Source organism: Phoca vitulina, unplaced genomic scaffold (genome assembly GCF_004348235.1).
Source record: "Phoca vitulina isolate PV1807 unplaced genomic scaffold, GSC_HSeal_1.0 scaffold2, whole genome shotgun sequence".
Taxonomy (NCBI): domain Eukaryota; kingdom Metazoa; phylum Chordata; class Mammalia; order Carnivora; family Phocidae; genus Phoca; species Phoca vitulina.
The window spans coordinates 1,345,897-1,363,205 of record NW_022589705.1 but is presented as its reverse complement, the minus strand read 5'-3'; the positions used below and the strand labels follow the sequence as shown (position 1 = coordinate 1,363,205).

The 17,309-nt window shown below is 48.4% G+C and overlaps 1 protein-coding gene across 25 annotated transcripts in view; it reads left to right on the top strand.

Annotated features, from left to right (window-relative positions):
• PDE4DIP (phosphodiesterase 4D interacting protein) overlaps positions 1 to 17,309 on the top strand; it is a 205,597-nt gene that overhangs the window by 170,748 nt on the left and 17,540 nt on the right. For 10 of the 25 annotated variants that reach the window (XM_032420209.1, XM_032420203.1, XM_032420231.1 and 7 more), the window contains 11 exons: positions 496 to 728; positions 3,610 to 4,045; positions 4,882 to 5,074; positions 5,960 to 6,076; positions 6,697 to 7,207; positions 8,845 to 9,080; positions 10,081 to 10,132; positions 11,222 to 11,445; positions 12,102 to 12,254; positions 14,169 to 14,354; positions 16,118 to 16,153. In XM_032420209.1, coding sequence (XP_032276100.1) covers positions 496 to 728; positions 3,610 to 4,045; positions 4,882 to 5,074; positions 5,960 to 6,076; positions 6,697 to 7,207; positions 8,845 to 9,080; positions 10,081 to 10,132; positions 11,222 to 11,445; positions 12,102 to 12,254; positions 14,169 to 14,354; positions 16,118 to 16,153 — 2,377 coding nt within the window. The remainder of the gene's footprint in view (positions 1 to 495; positions 729 to 3,609; positions 4,046 to 4,881; positions 5,075 to 5,959; positions 6,077 to 6,696; positions 7,208 to 8,844; positions 9,081 to 10,080; positions 10,133 to 11,221; positions 11,446 to 12,101; positions 12,255 to 14,168; positions 14,355 to 16,117; positions 16,154 to 17,309) is intronic. The other 15 variants (XM_032420331.1, XM_032420202.1, XM_032420321.1 and 12 more) reach the window with 6 other exon arrangements.

Sequence of the window (17,309 nt, the reverse complement as noted above, 5' to 3'; positions counted from 1 at the left end):
ACATCATGTGTTTGCATTGGGTTTTTATTTATGATGTGCTTGTGTGTTTTTCTCACCCACATCTGGATGCGGCTCTTCCTGCCCATGGCAGCAATCACCCTGCTTTCTTGTGTCCTCCCCACCCAGGCCAGTCTCCAGGGCTCTTATGGCTGGGGAAGTCCTTAGGGCAAGCTCATTTTAGGGCTGCCTTTTTTGTTACCATTAAAGGCTGCTTTTGCAGGGCGCCTGGGTGGCTCAGTCGTTAAACATCTGCCTTCGGCTCAGGTCATGATCCCAGCGTCCTGGGATGAGCCCCACATCGGGCTCCCTGCTCGGTGGGAAGCCTGCGTTTCCCTCTCCCTCTGCTGTTCCCCCTGCTTGTGTTCCCTCTCTCTGTGTCTCTCTCTGTCAAATAAATAAATAAAATCTTAAAAAAAAAGGCTGCCTTTGCAATCTGATGTTCCTCTCAGATCCTCTTTCATGACCTAACTTCTTTAAATTATGATTTTCTTTCAGCTCATCAAGGTGGCCTTGGAGAAGAGCCTGGCAGCCGTGGAGACCCAGAATGCATGTCTTCCCCCTCCTTCCTCAACAGGAGGGGACAGTCACAGAGGTCTTCAGGAGGAAATGCTCCACTTGAGGGCTGAGATCCACCAGCACTTAGAGGAGAAGAGGAGAGCTGAGGGGGAACTGAAGGAGCTAAAGGCTCAAATTGAGGAAGCAGGATTCTCCTCTGTGGCCCACATCAGGTAGGACACTGCCCAGAGGAGGAGAGCCTGCCCATTGAGAGGCCACCAGAGCCAAGGAGGTCACCCCGCTGCAACCAAGGCATTTGTGCTGCTGTAGGGCTTCTTGGTCCACATGCCAAGGTCCATGCATTAATGGTTCGAATTATTTAGAGACAACTCAATAATATTGGATAATGGTGATCATTCAGATGATTTAAATCTGGTCTTAATTCAGTATAATAGTGCCCATTATTAGCCGCGTAGTCATGAGTGAAAATCTCCCAAATGTATGCCAGGTATTGCTCTTTTGCATTGACTGGAATGTCCTACTACCCATGATGCTTCACTGCTGCATGTGGAACCAGAATAGTCCATGAGGGAGGAGGATTTATACAGGGGCCCCTTCGTCTCCCCTCAGCTCTCTCTTAGCAGCATGAATCCCTAAATCATGGAATAGCGATTTTCATAATCTCTGCTGTTTTGTTAACTTTACAAAAGTGGCATATAGCTGATTCATTGGTTAGATTGGCCACTCTGTGTTTGTTTTTTTTAAAGATTTTATTGATTTGTTTGACAGAGAGAGACACAGCAAGAGAGGGAACACAAGCAGGGGGGTGGGAGAGGGAGAAGCAGGCTTCCCGCGGAGCAGGGAGCCCGATGCGGTGCTCAATCCCAGGACCCTGGGATCATGACCTTAGCCGAAGGCAGACGGTTAACCAACTGAGCCACCCAGGCATCCCTGGCCACTCTGTTTTTAATGGCATTTTTTCAAAAGATGCTTGGAGAACATGCTGATAATGTAGGGCTAATCTGTTCATTCATTCATTCATCCCTGACAGTCATAATCATTGTTGGGCCTTTAGAACACAGCAATGCAAATGTACAATTTCTAATTCATGCCCTATTGTTTCCCTGCCTAGTCGGTGCCACTTAAACGTCCCCAAGTCATAGAATAATATTAGCGCTGAAGAGGACCTTGGCATGTAGCCTAATCCTTATTTCACAGTCAAGGAAACTCCAGTCTAAAAAGTTCTAGCAACTTGCTCAAAGTTGCATATTAGTCTATGGCTAGACCCCTGCCTCCCAATTTTTAATATCTAAGCCTTTTCTTCTATGCTATATACTTTGTCGAACAATCTTGGAAATATTCTTGTGATCATCCTTCATGCTGGTTTTTTTACTCTGAATTATCATGATATTTCTTTTTCTTTTTTTTTTTAAGAGAGAGTGAGCGAGAGCGTGCATGCAAGGAGGGGGAGGGGTAGAAGGAGAGGGAGAGAGAATCTTAAGCAGGCTCCATGCCTGGCATGGAGCCTGATGTGGGGCTCAATCTCACAACCCTGAGATCATGACCTGAGCTGAAATCAAGAGTCGGATGCTTAACCGACTGAGTCACCCAGGCACCCCCATGATATTTCTTTCTACTGAAGTGAAATTCTACTTAAGTGAAAGCATAAGTTGTTGTTGTTGTTGTTTTTAAACAAGCTCTGTGCCCAGCGTGGGGCTTGAACTCACAACCTCAAGATCAAGAGTCGCATGGTCTACTGACTGAGCCAGCCAGTTCAGGATTCTAAGACACCCAATCTAGGGAGATATCCACCTGCTAATCCTTCCAGGTGTGAATTACTAGTTTCCCTTGCCTCTTCTAGTCAGCAGTTCTCAATTTAGCATGCTTAAGGATCAGCTGCAGAACTTAAGTAAAATGTAGATCCATAGGCCTTAGCTCTAAAGTTTTTTTTTTTTTAACAAGCACCTCACAGGATTGTGATGTTAGTACTTTTCAGGTCTGCAGCTGGTACAGCAGAATAAAATCCTCTGCTGCAGACCCTGAGCTGACCGACCATATATGCAATTTCATTTAAGCATCCAGTGACTCCACTAGGTACGGGTTATCCTTATTTTATATAAAAGGAGACCGAGGCTCAAAGAGGTTAAGCGAACTGCCTATTTAAATGAATGGCCTTGTTAAAGCCATGGTTTTTTTTTTTTTTAATCGCTTCCATCCAACCCTGGTGAAGGGTTTGGTGTGAAGAAAGGATGGAGTCTAGGATGTCTTGGTGAAAATTAGTTGTTTATCCATTTTATTTCTTCTACAAATATGATGTTTTTTGTGGTAGGCACTGTGAAGGCTCTGGGGATACAGAGTGAACAGGGCAGAAGGAGTCCCTGACCTCATCAAGATCATCTATCATAAGAGCCAGACATAAAGCAAATAATTACAGAAGTACGTTTGATTGTAGTTCTGATTGGTATTATTTATTTCTTATTTTCCTAGGTCCCAATTTCTCATCCAGTGGTTGAAAACTGACCAATGATAATTAATAGAATTGTAGAACCCATAATAAATTTGTCCCAGGCAAGGTCTTCCTTATTTTTTTTTCTTAACACTGTAAGTACCTTGTTTATTCCAGAGGCCACTGAAAATTAGAACATGAGGTTGAGGGGGCACCTGGGTGGCTCAGTCGGTTGAGCTTCTCTGCCTTTGACTCGGGTCATGATCTCAGGGTTCTGGGATCGAGTCCTGTGTTGGGCTCCCTGCCTGCTCCTCCGTCTCCCTCTGCCTGCCGCTACTTGTGCTCTCTCGCTCTCTAACTCAAATAAATAAAATCTTAAAAAAAAAAAATGAGGCTGAATGACCAGGGTAAAGACAACTAGACCAGGTGTGTTGAGTCCAAGATTTTTAGGGATTGTGTTGCCACCAAGTAGCTGTGGTGGTGTGGGCAAGTCTCTCTTCCTGAGTTTTGGTTCCTTGTCTATAAAATAAGGGAGCCCTTGTTGGTCTCTGAAGTTGCTTCCTGTTTTGGGGTGTCTCTGAGTCTCTGCTGGACCGAGATGGGGGCTACAGGAACTGAGGCCGAGAGCGGAGCCAGCCCCTCATTGTGTGTGTGTGTGTTTCCTGCAGGAACACCATGCTGAGCCTTTGCCTTGAGAATGCAGAGCTGAAAGAGCAGATGGGAGAAGCAATGTCTGATGGATGGGAGATTGAGGAAGACAAGGAGAAGGGCGAGGTGACAGTGGAAACTGTGGTAGCCAGAGGCGGTCTGAATGAGAATAGCCTTCAGGCTGAGTTCAGAAAGCTCCAGGGAAAACTGAAGAATGCTCACAACATCATCAACCTCCTCAAAGAACAGCTGGTGCTGAGCAGCAAGGATGGGAATAATAAGCTTAGTCCAGAGCTCCTTGTGCCCCTGGCCCGGGAGATCGACAGAATGAACACAGAGCTGGTCTGTTCTCCCGAGAAGCCCCAACACCAAGAAGAGGAGCACGTGACCATAAGGCCCTGCCCCAGACCCCAGAGCCTTGACCTTGGGGCTGCCCTCGCCGTGGATGGCCACCAAGTAAGTGTGGGATTAGATGGAATGAAAGACCTGTGGAGAAGGGCTGGAGGTAACAGTTCTGCCCCCATGGGTCAGAAGGGACTGAGACAAGGGCACCTTTGCCCCCCAAGTAGTGGTAATAATGGTCCTCACACGTTCAGCCTTTAGAAAAGTTTTTACAACATTATCTCATAAATATTACTTGGGTAACTAATTTTTCATAAATATTTCTTCAGCGCTTAATTTTCCAGATAACACACCAGGCATTGGGCAGAAGGCAGCAAGCCCTGGTCTCTGCCCCATAAGTACTTGGTACGGTGAGGAAAGATGGCACAAAACAGATCATTTCAATGGGATGCTTATAGGGATGCCTGGGGGTTAAGGCAGCCCAGACAAGTGGTGTGTAATGACCTCTCTCCTTATCACTGCCATTTTTGTCACAGCTCATCCCAGGTGTCTGTTCCTGAGCCACAGGAAGGGCTATCGGGAGCCTCGTAAGGGGAGGGGCTCTGCTGAGTATTGAGTAAATGGAGAATATAGAGGATTCGGGGAGGGGGGGACAAAGGTGGGGCAGGAGCACAGGGAGAGATGAGGAGAGGTTTCTACCCCCCTCTTTTCAACCACTGAACCAGTGTTTACTGAGAGCTCCTCAGTGGACCCTACTGGCACTGTACTGTGTGCTGTAGATACAGACATGAATAAAACATTATCCTAGCTCTGCAGGAGCTCAGAGCTGGGAAGCAAGCCACTACCAAATGGCGTGAGGAATGCCTTAACAAACCCATGGATAAAGTCCACAGGGTTCAGAAGGGGAAGGGGCCGTGACTGCCTGGTCCCTGTGCTGGCTCTTTTCACAGCTGGATAACCGGTCCCAGGCCCGAGACCCTGGGCCTCAGTCAGAATTTAGCCTTCCCGGATCCACCAATCACCTGCGCTCCCAGCTGGCTCAGTGCAGACAACGCTATCAGGATCTCCAGGAGAAGCTGCTGATATCAGAAGCCACGGTCTTTGCCCAGGCCAACCAGCTGGAGAAATACAGAGTCATGCTTAGTAAGTCTTAGGTTCACCATCACCAGGGCGTCTGTCTTCTCCCTGAGAAGCTACGTGCTTTGCACACTTCCCTTTTCTTCCCCAGCCTCAAAACAAATTTAATCCTGACCAGGGTCCCAGAACTGTGGAAATGGATATTTAACTTCAGTTTTTGCACCTGGCAGAGAAGAATAAAGAACAAAGCAAGTTTGCAGTGAGCATATAGGGAGGAAATGGGCTAACATCTAGGTTTGCTGATTTCTGGTATAGTCAGCAAAATGCTTTATGTCTCTCAACATATACTGATGGTTTCTCTCCTTCTCTTGGCACCAAATCATATTCTTCAAAAATACATCCTCACCATTGGTTTAGAATCCATGCTTTTGAATAGAACTTCCTGCGGTGATGGAAATGCTTATGAAGCACATGAAATGTGGCTAGTTCAACTTGGGAGTTTTATTTAATTTTAGTTAATTTAAAATGAAGTAATCACGTGTGGCTAGTAGCTATCTTATAGACCAGTATGGATCTCGATGTTTTAGGACTCTAAATTAGTTCAGCTCCATTCACGTATTTACTGAGCCTCTGTGGATAAAGCACTTGCTAGTTTCACTGGGGCTTCTAGGGATGATAATATATATAATACCCAACTTAAAGATGTCTGGTCCCCACAAAGCCTCAGTTGTTGTAGGTGAGATCATCAGTGGCAAACATGGGCTCATCCTGGTGGAAGAAGTCCTGCCTGGAGTGGGTGGTCTCTTCTCCCACTTGAGTCCAAAGAAGCATCCATCCCACTCTGACTTTGACCTCCCTGCCCCCTGAGGGCTAAGGCATGTGCCACTGAGGTTGAGGGGGTATGTGGGACCTTCAGAGCCTCTGTGACGCCCTCTGTCTCTTCCTGAGCAGGTGAATCCTTGGTGAAGCAGGACAGCAAGCAGGTGCAGGTGGACCTCCAGGATCTGGGCTATGAGACCTGCGGCCGAAGTGAGAATGAGGCTGAGCGGGAGGAGAGCACCAGTCCCGGTAGGAACACCAGGGCAGGGCTCACCTGGCCTCCCTGGAGTCGGCCTTCACATCTGGGAGCTGCTGGCCAGTCCCACACCTGAAGAGGAGTAGGGCTGAGGGGGTATTGTAGACTGAAGGGGACCCAGGACCAGTGAGGCACAGGAAGCCTGGCAGAGAACTCTTGTCCAACATGAGGCTGAGTGTGAGTTGGAACGTCTCTAATTAGTTTTCAACATACTGCTGTTAATTAAAAGAAGAAAAGTTTTATCCAACAGATGATCATCTAAGGCTGACTTTTTAATGAAGAGACCAGATGAGCTTTTGCAGATAGGCAAACCCTAAGCTAAAAAACCTGTTTTTCTGTCATAGAAGGACTTTGACTGTAGGGACACCCACCAAACTGAAATGGAGAGAAGAGAAAACACTCAGTGCAGTAGAAGGTGACCGTACCTTACCTGCAGGGCTGTTGAGGGGATAGGAAATACCATGTTTGAACGCTAGTAAAGCACAGGGCTGAATAAAGTAACCGCCTCAACTTTTGCTCTAGTAATTCCTATCCCCAGCACCAAAGATACCTCCAGCTACGGCAGCAGGCGAGGCGTAGCTTTATTCAGGAAGATGTCTTTGTCTTTTCTCAGAGTGTGAGGAGCACGACAGCCTCAGGGAAACAGCCCTGGTGGAGGGGTGCCTGGGCTCACCAGTGGCCAGCCCCTCGGGTACGAAGCCCTTGGAGAGCCCTCGAGGGAAGCAGGAGGAGTTCCAGGCATCTGGAAAGTCAGAAGACATCTCTATCCTACATAAGGACATCAGAGACCTGAAGGCCCAACTGCAGAATGCCAACAAGATCATTCAAAACCTCAAGAGCCGGGTCCGGTCCCTCTCGATTACAAGTGACTATTCATCTAGTCTGGAGAGACCGCGAAAGCTGAAGGCCATTGGCACCCTCGAGGGATCTTCACCTCATAGTGTCACTGACGAGGATGAGGGGTGGCTGTCTGATGGCACTGGGGCTTTCTACCCCCCGGGGCTTCAGGCTAAAAAGGATCTGGAGAGTCTGATCCAGAGAGTGTCCCAGCTGGAGGCCCAGCTCCCGAAAACTGGAGTGGAAGGGAAGCTGGCAGAGGAGCTGAGATCAGCCTCATGGCCTGGGTAAGGGGGGCACTCTTCGGACCCTTATTTGGTTGGTGACATCTCAATTTGTGTTGGAGGTGGGCTAGCCCAGGCAAGTAGAAGAGAGAACCCATCAGGGCGATCAGAAGAGCGCCTACTTAAATGCTAGGCCTAGATCCAAAGAAAGGTCAGTAGGCCCTGCTGGGAGACACCAGTCTCTGGGATTTCCTCTCAGGAATCTATTAGTAAAGTGACTGGATATGTGGTGTAGCAGGAAGACTGGAGCCAGACTGCCTGGGTCTGAATCCTAGCTCTGGCACTTTCTAGCCGTACAACTTACTTAGACTTTCTGGGCCTCTTTCCTTACCTATTAAATGAGGAGAGTAAGAGAACCTATCTCAATGGGTGGTTATTGGATTTAAGTGAATTAGTACAAGTGCTTATAATTGCCTAACATACATTCAGCTCTCAGTACTACTTACCATAACTGTTACTGTTACTGATACTTTGTGTTGAAAAACACTGGGTAGACTTCTATCTGGGTATCTGTCCTTGTTATCTGCACTGAGTATCAAACCATCCAAAAGCTTAGTGGCCTCAAACAATAATTTATGTGGATTGACGGGGCTCGGCAGGATGGCTCTCGCTTGGGGGGGTCTCTCCTGGGACTGCCATCCGATGGTGGCTGGTGCTGGGACATAGCTTCTTCCTTCTCGTGTCTGGAGATGTGGTGCTCCTTGGCTTTTCTCTTTCCCCCCATGGCTTCTTGTCTTCCAGGGTCTTTCTTCCTGGGATGGGCCTCTCATAGGATGGTGGTCTCAGGGTAGTTCTACTTCTACATGACAGCTAGCTTCCAACAGACAGGAAGCAGATGTTGCCAGGACAATTAAGAGCTACTCCTGTTCTTGGCACAGTGTCACTTCCATCATTATCTCGGTCACAGTGGTCACAGAGCTTGCCCACATTTAAGGAGGTGGAGAACAGCTTCTACCTGCTAATGAGAGAAGGGGCAAAGGCACATTGCGAAACATCGTGTGGCACAGGAACTTGTGTAATGGCCATCTTGGCAAAATACAGTAATATAGATGGTCTTCCAAATAGAAGGCATTAAAGAGCCTATCTAGACTTAGGATTAAGTGAGTCTTCCCCCCCCCCCCCGCAAGTATATATATTTATTTATTTTACATAATCTCTCCACCCAACATGCGGCTTGAACTCCCGACCCTGACATCAAGAGTCGTGTACTCTTCCAACTGAGCCAGCCAGGTGTCCCAGGATTAAGTGATTCTAATCACTGAATTTATTTTTATTTATTGTGTTTATTGAGTGTCTACTCAGTAAATACATTTAGTGTTTCTTGAGTATCAACTGTGAATCTACATTCTACTAGTCCTGTGAGGAATGTAAAATTTGGCACCCTATTTACCTCCACAGGACTTAGGATTCTCCTGGACGTCTGACTAACATATATAAAACAGTGTAAGAACAATGGCACACTAAATTGATGTCATGTGTTAGAGTAGGATTTACTCTTAAATACCTTCTTTGGTTTCTGTGCCAGAATTCAGCGTGGGGGAGCTCCTTAGAGATGTTCTCACGAAAATCTCTACTGAAGGCCCATAATTTAACATTCACTCATTTTCATTCTTACTTTTTCCTCTTGTCTCCTGTATTAGGAAATATGATTCCCTGATTCAGGATCAGGCCCGAGAGCTGTCATACCTACGCCAGAAGATACGAGAAGGGAGAGGTATCTGTTATCTTCTCACCCAGCATGCAAAAGATACAGTAAAATCTTTTGAGGACCTTCTTAGGAGCAACGACATTGACTACTACCTGGGGCAGAGCTTCCGGGAGCAGCTCGCCCAGGGAAGCCAGCTGACAGAGAGGCTTACCAGCAAACTCAGCACCAGTAAGTTGGCCACGGGGCTTTGGCACACACTCGGTGACTCCCACAGCCCCAGGCCCAGGTGGCCACCACACCTCCAGCATGGCCTGCTTCCACTTCATTTCCTGAGGCCATTACAGCATCAGGACTGGGGAGCATTGAGGAGGAACACGGGGTTGGGAGGTCATGATTGCCGTGGCAGAAACTGGAGCGCTCATGGCAAGTGACCTTTAGGGAAGCAGGCTGTGTCCATCCAGTGCTAAGGGCGAGAAAGGGAGAAGAGATCGGAGGACCTCATCAGAGTGAAAAGAGCCTGACCTGAGAATTGCAAGACCCAAGCGGTGGCCTAGATGCCGCCCTTAACTTGCTTTGGGCAATGGCTTAGCCTTTCAGTGTCTGTTTCTTTGTTCATTGCGTGGTGTCATACATGAATATAATCCCAATATGGGTAAAGCACCCTTCCTTTGGACATGATTTGGACATTGAATGTCACAGGGCAAGGGCTAGGAATATTGGTTATTATTAGAGCTCTTTACTGAGAAAACATTTCCTGAGAGTACCCGAAGGCAGGGTCAGTCTTGGGGGCCAACCATCCCACATGCTGGTGGCAGGTGCAGAGGTGGGACAGGGTGGTTTGTCATTTCCTCAGAGCAAGAGTGGGTTCTACATGAATGCTGTGATGGGACACAGAGCATGCATCTGGTAGTCTGTGGCAGGCTTGGAAGCTGGAATGTTCCAGAGAGAAGCTAGGCAAGTGCCTTTTAAACTTCTTTGCATTGATTTAGGGCAGAGGAAGTCATGATGCTGATCACCCGGTCAGGGGAGGTCTGCTGGTGAGCTCAAGATAGCCTACAGGTCTTCCCTCTGAGGATACAATCTGCAGCCTTCCCAAGTAATTCTCCTACATGTCCTGGACATACACAGAGGAGTCACCGTTCTGTACCCACAGAGGCTCTTGCATTTATAATGTGGGAAGTGGGACTGGTTTAATTTCTTACCATTTCTTTCTGATTTTGGCTTACAGAGGATCATAAAAGTGAGAAAGATCAAGGTGGAATTGAACCGCTGGCTCTCAGGTAATTTGAAATAGGGTCTGGTAAAGGAATCAGGAACAAGGCCCAAGGGGTCCAGGGTGACTGTAACTTTACAAATCAGGGCAGGGAAATGCTGATTATAATGAATTCATTTATTCATAAAACACCTTAGCCTAATTCTTTACTCTCTTTTGCTGAAATTCTGTTGATTTCTATTTGCGTATTTATTCTCCAGGCTTGGTAACCTAGAGTCAGTCTGACCCAACAGTAAACTAACCAGGTTCCAGGGGTCCTCGGCACCCCCAAGGTTCTCCTCTGCTTTCTTCCTTTGTGCTACTAAGTTGGCTTACCCTGAGTTGAGTTGGCAGCTAGTTTAATAATCGTCCAATTTCCTTGGGTGGGGCGGGGGAGGGGGGAAGAATCAAAGAACCACAGTACAGTTCCTAGGAGGGGAAAGGCCTGGATGTTGCAGATGCCTGGGAGGCTACACAGCGTCTCAGGAACCAGTTTTCAATGAGTTACTGCATCTAATCTTATCACGTGCAGTAAAATATGGGCTCAAAATCCACTGTAGCCACTAGTTCAAGCCCCTCTGTGTCGGAAGTGTGCTTTAGACCACATAGTGCTTCTCAGAATACTGTGGTGAAGAGCAAAGTGTTTTGGTTTTGTTTCCATTTCTAACCCATCACAGACACATACATGGGCTGTACCCCCAGTCAACCCGATGATTCCACACACCCTGCTCCTGGCTGCCAGTGGCAATGCCAAGCTGCTCTGTGTTTCTCACTGCTTACCTTCAGTTACTGTACTTATCTTCCTGGAGACTGGTAGCCAACAGTTCCTGGACTACAGCTCTGCTGGGGCCACACTTGGAGCAGCTGTGCTTCAGAGGGCTGGCTGAGTCTCCGCTAGTCCCCAGCATCGCCCGTGGCCAGTGCCCTGGGTGGCGACTGCACCTCCTCCTCCCTCTGCACCCCACCTACCCTCCGCCCCTAATCAGCGATAGATTGTTTTGATCATCCTTTGCAGGAATGGTTCCCTTGACTTCTGTGGCTTTTCCCGTGTGCCTCAGTCAGGACCAGTTGGTCCGGTGAACTTGGCTTCACCTGTTGTCCCCTTTCACCCCACTAGGCTCAGCAGGGAGCTGCAGGAGAAGGAGAAAGTGATTGAAGTCCTGCAGGCCAAGCTGGATGCCCGGTCCCTGACGCCCTCCAGCAGCCACGCCCTGTCGGACTCCCAGCGCTCTCCCAGCAGCTCCTCCTTCCTGTCTGATGAGCTGGAAGCCTGCTCTGACATGGATGTAGCCAGCGAGTACACACACTATGAAGAGAAGAAGGCTCTGCCTGGTCACTCAGGTAGCCCCCACTGTCTGAGCGGTACCGCTTTTCTCTAGGTGGAGAGGAGACGTCCATAGCCAGACCTTAGAGATCCACCTTAGTGTGTATCAGGCTTGAACGTGGCTGTGGGACCAAGCACCAAGCACAGGCCCCAGTGGCTCAGGATCTTTGCTCTGCTCCTGACTCCGCAAGGTGTCACTGGGTCTCCACTGGATGTGCATGCTGGTAGGCCCAAGGGGAGCCATGGTGGGAAGGGCGAGAAGATCCTAGCAGACTTTTCTTCCCTGCCGCCTCATGAGCACAGACTGTCTGCCTGACTTCCTTCTTAAAATGGGACATCTTCTCCCTCCTGCAGTGGTCCTGCTCACTGCGTGTCCTGAGCCAGTATCCCCTGAGTATCTGTCAGTGGTCGCAGATGCTGTTGGTCCCGCCTGGTATTTTTGGAAACGCCATTTTCACGGTTTCCGGGTCTGGGCCCCACTCTCACCTCAAAGGTGGTTTGCCTCGCTCAAGAAGCTATCTGCAAGCAAGGAAATGAACACTGCTCACAGTGCTTGTGCTTGGTGCTTTCCCAGAAAGCATGGCTCTGCCTTGGTACCCCTGGCTAAATATAAGGCCGGATTCCAGTTCTTTGTTGATCACCCAACATTTTCTTTCATTCGTGGGTTTTGTAGATTCCATCCATCATTCGAGTCATTCCGCTGTCCTGTCTCCTAAGCCATCAGCAACCAGTGCACCTCGGGGGGTTAAGGCCGAACCCAGCAGCAACCCCATCAGCTTGCCAGCTCCCCAGAACCCCCCCCAGGAGGCCAGCCAGGCCCATCCAGGTATGCGACAGCCAACACGGCAGGAGCTCTGTCTCCTCTCCCTCAGCAGCCTGTATGACTTTTCTTCAGGGACAAATGTTTCCCCTGTCAGGGGCTTCTATGCATCAACCCCTACATGAAATCAAGAGGCCATCCTAGTTCACCAATTGTGTCTGCATTTTCTTTGTTTTACGTATTTTAGACAAATCAGACACCTGCAATAGACTTTGATCTGCATACCAATTTTGACCAGGAGTTGGTGAATCATTTTAAAGTAAACATTTTCCTTTGTTTCTTTCATTTCACTCTGGGGAGCAAAGAGGCAAAATGTTTCTCCCAGGATTACAGTAGCCACAGAACAAAAAGAAAGTCACTCCTACTGCTCGCCTGTAGGCATTACCCATTTTATCTGCGTGGTGAGCCTCTGCAGCAGCTCAGGATGCTTCGGTGTCCTACAAGATGCTGTTCACATTGTTGTAATGTAATTACATATGATCATTCATGGATTTATGCCCAGCTGGGCAGCCCTTGATATGTACATAGTATGTATCCTACAGCCAGCTGGAGGGGTACATTTCATTTGCCTGCCCCAACCTAATCGCCCAGGGGGTGTGCTGTTCAGTTAGAGCCCCGCACCAGTGATGACGGGGCAAAGGCAAACCTTGTCCTCGCCTCCCACCTCCTGCCACTACCGGCCGGCTGCCTTCAGTGTGGTTTGTGGTAAGGTGCCCGCAGAAAGCACAGTGCTTTCCTTCTGCTGCCCCCATCTCTCCAGAGAACAAGTCAACCAACGTCTTAAGAAGGGGGTGTGTCTGACTCTGAGCTGGGGCTCAAAGTTTCTGGGCCAGAGTAGGCAGCTGCTGGCCCAGGAAGTCATGGGGAAAAGCTATTTGCCTAGCACTATAGACATATCTGTAAATGCTCTGGGGTCAAACAGAGCAGAAGGCCAGGGGTTTTAAAATCAGAACGCCTCCCTGAAGGATGCCTGGCCTATGTTGCTTGGCAACGTGGGGGTCCTTGCAGCGCTGTTCTGAGAGCGTGTCAGCATCCCGGGGCGAGGGATGTGATTAGAATGTATTCATTGTCTTCCACGGGCGGCATTCTCCGCAGCTCAGTCTTGGTTTCTGCTCCCTCCATAGGCTACCTGCCATATAACTGTTTTTAGGAAAGAGGAGATTCAAACATCAGAACATCCCAGGGTCCCTAAAGACCTGTCCGTAGATGGGCTGCATCATGGTCATCTGTGAAGATTTATTTTAAATGCAAATTTCCAAGCCCTCCTCCCAAAGTTTATGACTTAGTAGATGAGGGCCTGAAGAATCTGCATGTATTAAGAATTTTTCGTCCGTGATCTGAATGCCCAGACAGGCATGCGAGCTACTGTGTCTGAGTCACTTCAGCAAGACCTTTATTTTTCATTTGGTGAATGAACCCATGGATTTGCAATTCTGAGGTTTGTTTCCATGAGACTCTTGAATTCTATGCGTGAGGAATGCGCATTTCCCCACAGTCCTAGCCCGCTCCTGTCCTCCTCAGGGTGAGCCCTCATGCTCTCAGAGGGGTTCTAGGTGTGGGGAGTCTTGTCAGAGGGCCAAGGACCGACTCATGCCCAGGGGGCTCGGGAGCACTGAGGCACAGCAGTTCTGACCTATCCGTGCCTGGGATAGCTGCCTGGGCCTTAGAGTATGTATGCCACCTGGCCTTAGAGTATGTATGCCGGCTACCCCAGGCCAGGGAGAAGGCGGGGGGGTCGGCAACATTGGGTAACAATGCTTGCCCTTCTGCTTGTCAGCCAGCACCACGCTGAATGGTAGCCGCCCCCCAGGGAGACATCTGGACAAGAAATCGTTTCATCTTCTCCATTTTTTCCCCATTCCTTTCTCTCACTTTCTTTCTAATGACGTGTCTCCTTTCTTCCCAACTCTGTGTTTCCAGGCCTTCATTTTCCCTCCATACCCACGCTGGTTAGCCTTCCCCGGGCACCACTGCCCTCAGCTCCACCCGGCTTCCTGCCTTTCAGCCCCGCTGGCCCGCCCCCCCTTGGCTGCTGTGAGACACCCGTGGTCTCCTTGGCGGAGGCTCAGCAGGAGCTGCAGATGCTGCAGAAACAGCTGGGAGAAAGTGAGCACTTCCTGCCGCACGTGTGTGCTTGGGCATGGCAGCCCCACCCCGTGCTGCTCTGCATGGCTTCGGCTTGGTGGCAGAGTTTTAAAAACGACATGGGTGTGCACCCCACCAGGGGATGCTTGACAGATGGCCCTGCTTGCTTTTTTTGGAAATATATTTACTGTTGTCTTTCTGGTGTGTGTGTGTCTCATCGGTTCCTCAGGCCCTAGACCTGCTCCTTTCCCACTGCTGACAGTGTGGGGCGCCACCAAGTATGCTGAAGGCCTGACACGCCGGTGACGTGTCTGTGGGCAGGGCAGGGCACAGGCGAGAGCTTCTGGGCCTTGCCTGTGCGAGACGAAGTGGCCACTTTCCCGGGAATCCTTTCCATCCCTGTGATATTCTCCTGCTGTGAAAAACGCTCTTAATCAAGTTCAGATCCTGACCTCATCAGGTTGAGGATTCAGGTGACTAAGCCTCTCTTCCTACGGCGCAAGGCTCACTTTTACCCCTGGACAGGTGACACGGGGGTGGCTGGAACCAGAAGTACAGGCTGTGCTACCTGATTGTAAATTCTGTCCTCTGACTCCCAGAGATCACTGATCGTATCAGTTACAGACTATGTACGGTCATCTTTTTGGAATATATGTCTGAGCTGGATGCCTCATCATAAAAACTGTGTGTGTGATCAATTATAGCTTAGAAAAAAATAAAACCCTCACATGAGGAATTTGCTCTCTAGTAATGCTTAAAAAAAAAAAAACACCTAGAAATCAGTTTGATGTTACCTTAAAACCACATTCTGTGCCTTTGAAAAAAAAAAAAAAAAACTACTCAGGTGAGCCAAAGATTGAAGGTAAGGGTCACCAGGCACAATGTCCAGTGACCGAGGCCCACAGCCAAGAGTTCATATACCTGAAACCCCCGTTGTCATTTACCCCAGCTTATTTCTTTTGTCAACCCTGAAAATGAATACACTGTCTAGTCTACTCTGTCCTAGTTTGATTCCCAGAACCAATTAGATGAGACCCTTTTTAGGAGAGTTTGTACATCTTCCATTTTTGCAGGCAGTGAAGTCTAGAAGACTGCCTCCTGCGTATCACAGCTTTACGCAGGTGTAGCAGTCTAGGCTTACCCAGCAACACGAACCTGGTCTCACCTGAGCCTCACGCCACTTGCGTGATAGGTAGAGCCTTGAGCAGGGAACTAAGTCTCAGGGAAGTAGAGCTACTTGTTGAAGGTTACTAGTAAGAGAGAGAGATGGGCTTGAATCCGGGTCTTCTGCTCCCAGTCCTGTGTTTCCATGATACTTTTTCTGTCTAGGATGGTTTTGTTACCATCCTGCTCCGAGCTAAGCTCAACAAATTCTGGAAGCCCCTTGTAACAATCTTTTCTCTTTCTCTTTAGAGATCAGTAGAAGGTTCTGATGTCTCTGACCTAGAACTTATTATTTTAGCAATTCTGGAACCAACAGTTGTTGGATAACAAATTTGTCCCATATCAAAATGGCAAGAGTGTGCTCTATCTTACTTTTCCTTTACCTTTCCATATTTGTAATGCCTTTGTCCAAAAGGAAAGACAGAAGGAGATATCTGTGCATGAAAAAGGGTCTGTTGATATGGGTTGAAGTCCTGTCTAGTCTGAGCCACTGACCAGAGTTTGGATGGTCCCAGCTTTGGTGAGCAAGATTATAGCCCTGTCTTGTCCGTCCATCCTGAAGCACAGTCCTCTCTGAGGAATTACAGCTTACCAGTGTTCCTTGTTTGCTTTGAACCAAGCTTACACGTGGACAGTGGTGCATGGCGGCTTCTCAGGTAACCGTGGGGCAAAGATCTCCTTGTGCTAGAGTCTGTCCGGTGTCTTTGCATGGTTCAGGGCATGTGCTTTCTGTTGTGTGGCCAGGGCAAAACTGGAACATGAGAATACTGATCACTGTTACTGATAAACTTGGAACCTTCTACGACTTTGGTTAAAAAGTAAGCTGTCGACAGCTCCTGATTTCCCCCTTTGCCTTGTGTTGGGCTGGGGAGAAAGGGGGTGTGAAAGAGGTAGGAAATAACATCTTTACTGAATCCCAACTAAAATTTAGACGCTTGGGGGCACGTGGGTAGCCCAGTTGGTTAGGCATCCGATTCTTGATCTCAGCTCAGGTCTTGATCTCAGGGTGGTGAGTTCAAGCCCCACCTCGGGCTCCACGCTGGGCATGGAGCTTACTTAAAAAAAAAAATTCAGATGATGACATTTTTCATCCCCCTCTTTAACGTCCAGTGATCCTAATGAACATCTAGTATTTTGCACATTGGAGAAGGAGAGACCCATGACAGTACTTCTCAAACTTTGCTGCCTATTTGAATCACCTGGGATGATTTTAAAACATCCAGTGCCCAAGCTATACCCCCAGTTAAGGCAAAATCTCTCGGAGGTCCAGGCATCAGTATATATTTGTTTACATTTTCCAAGGTGACTCTAGTATATAGCCAAATTTGAAAACCAGTTACAAATGGAGATAAAAATTGACAAGTGCCAATTGCATTATCCCCTCAGAGGAGTTTGGCTTGGTTGGAGGGAATGATGACCTCTTCCTCTTTGCTTAGGTCGAGCTACCTGTTTACTCTGCTGCCCATGCTGATAATCCCTGAAAGAAAGCAGTCTTCTGAATATGAATATCCTAAACTACAGCCCTGCCCACCTCTCTCTGTCTCTCCCACAGGCTGAACTTCTTTTTACATAGAAGCAGAGATGATTTGGCTCAGGGGAAGGCCCGTGATTTCCTAAGATCTATGAAAGTGTCAGCCTAAGTTAAATGAAAGGTCCTACATCCCTCCATGGATGCTAGCACTGAGCACATCTGTGAATAGGAATGTGCTATATCCCCTGAAATTGGGACTGAGTTCTCTTTCTGGAACTTTCTTGGACTCTATCAGGAGGAATTATAGTAGAAGGCAGGAGTGGAGCCACTGGACTTTTCCT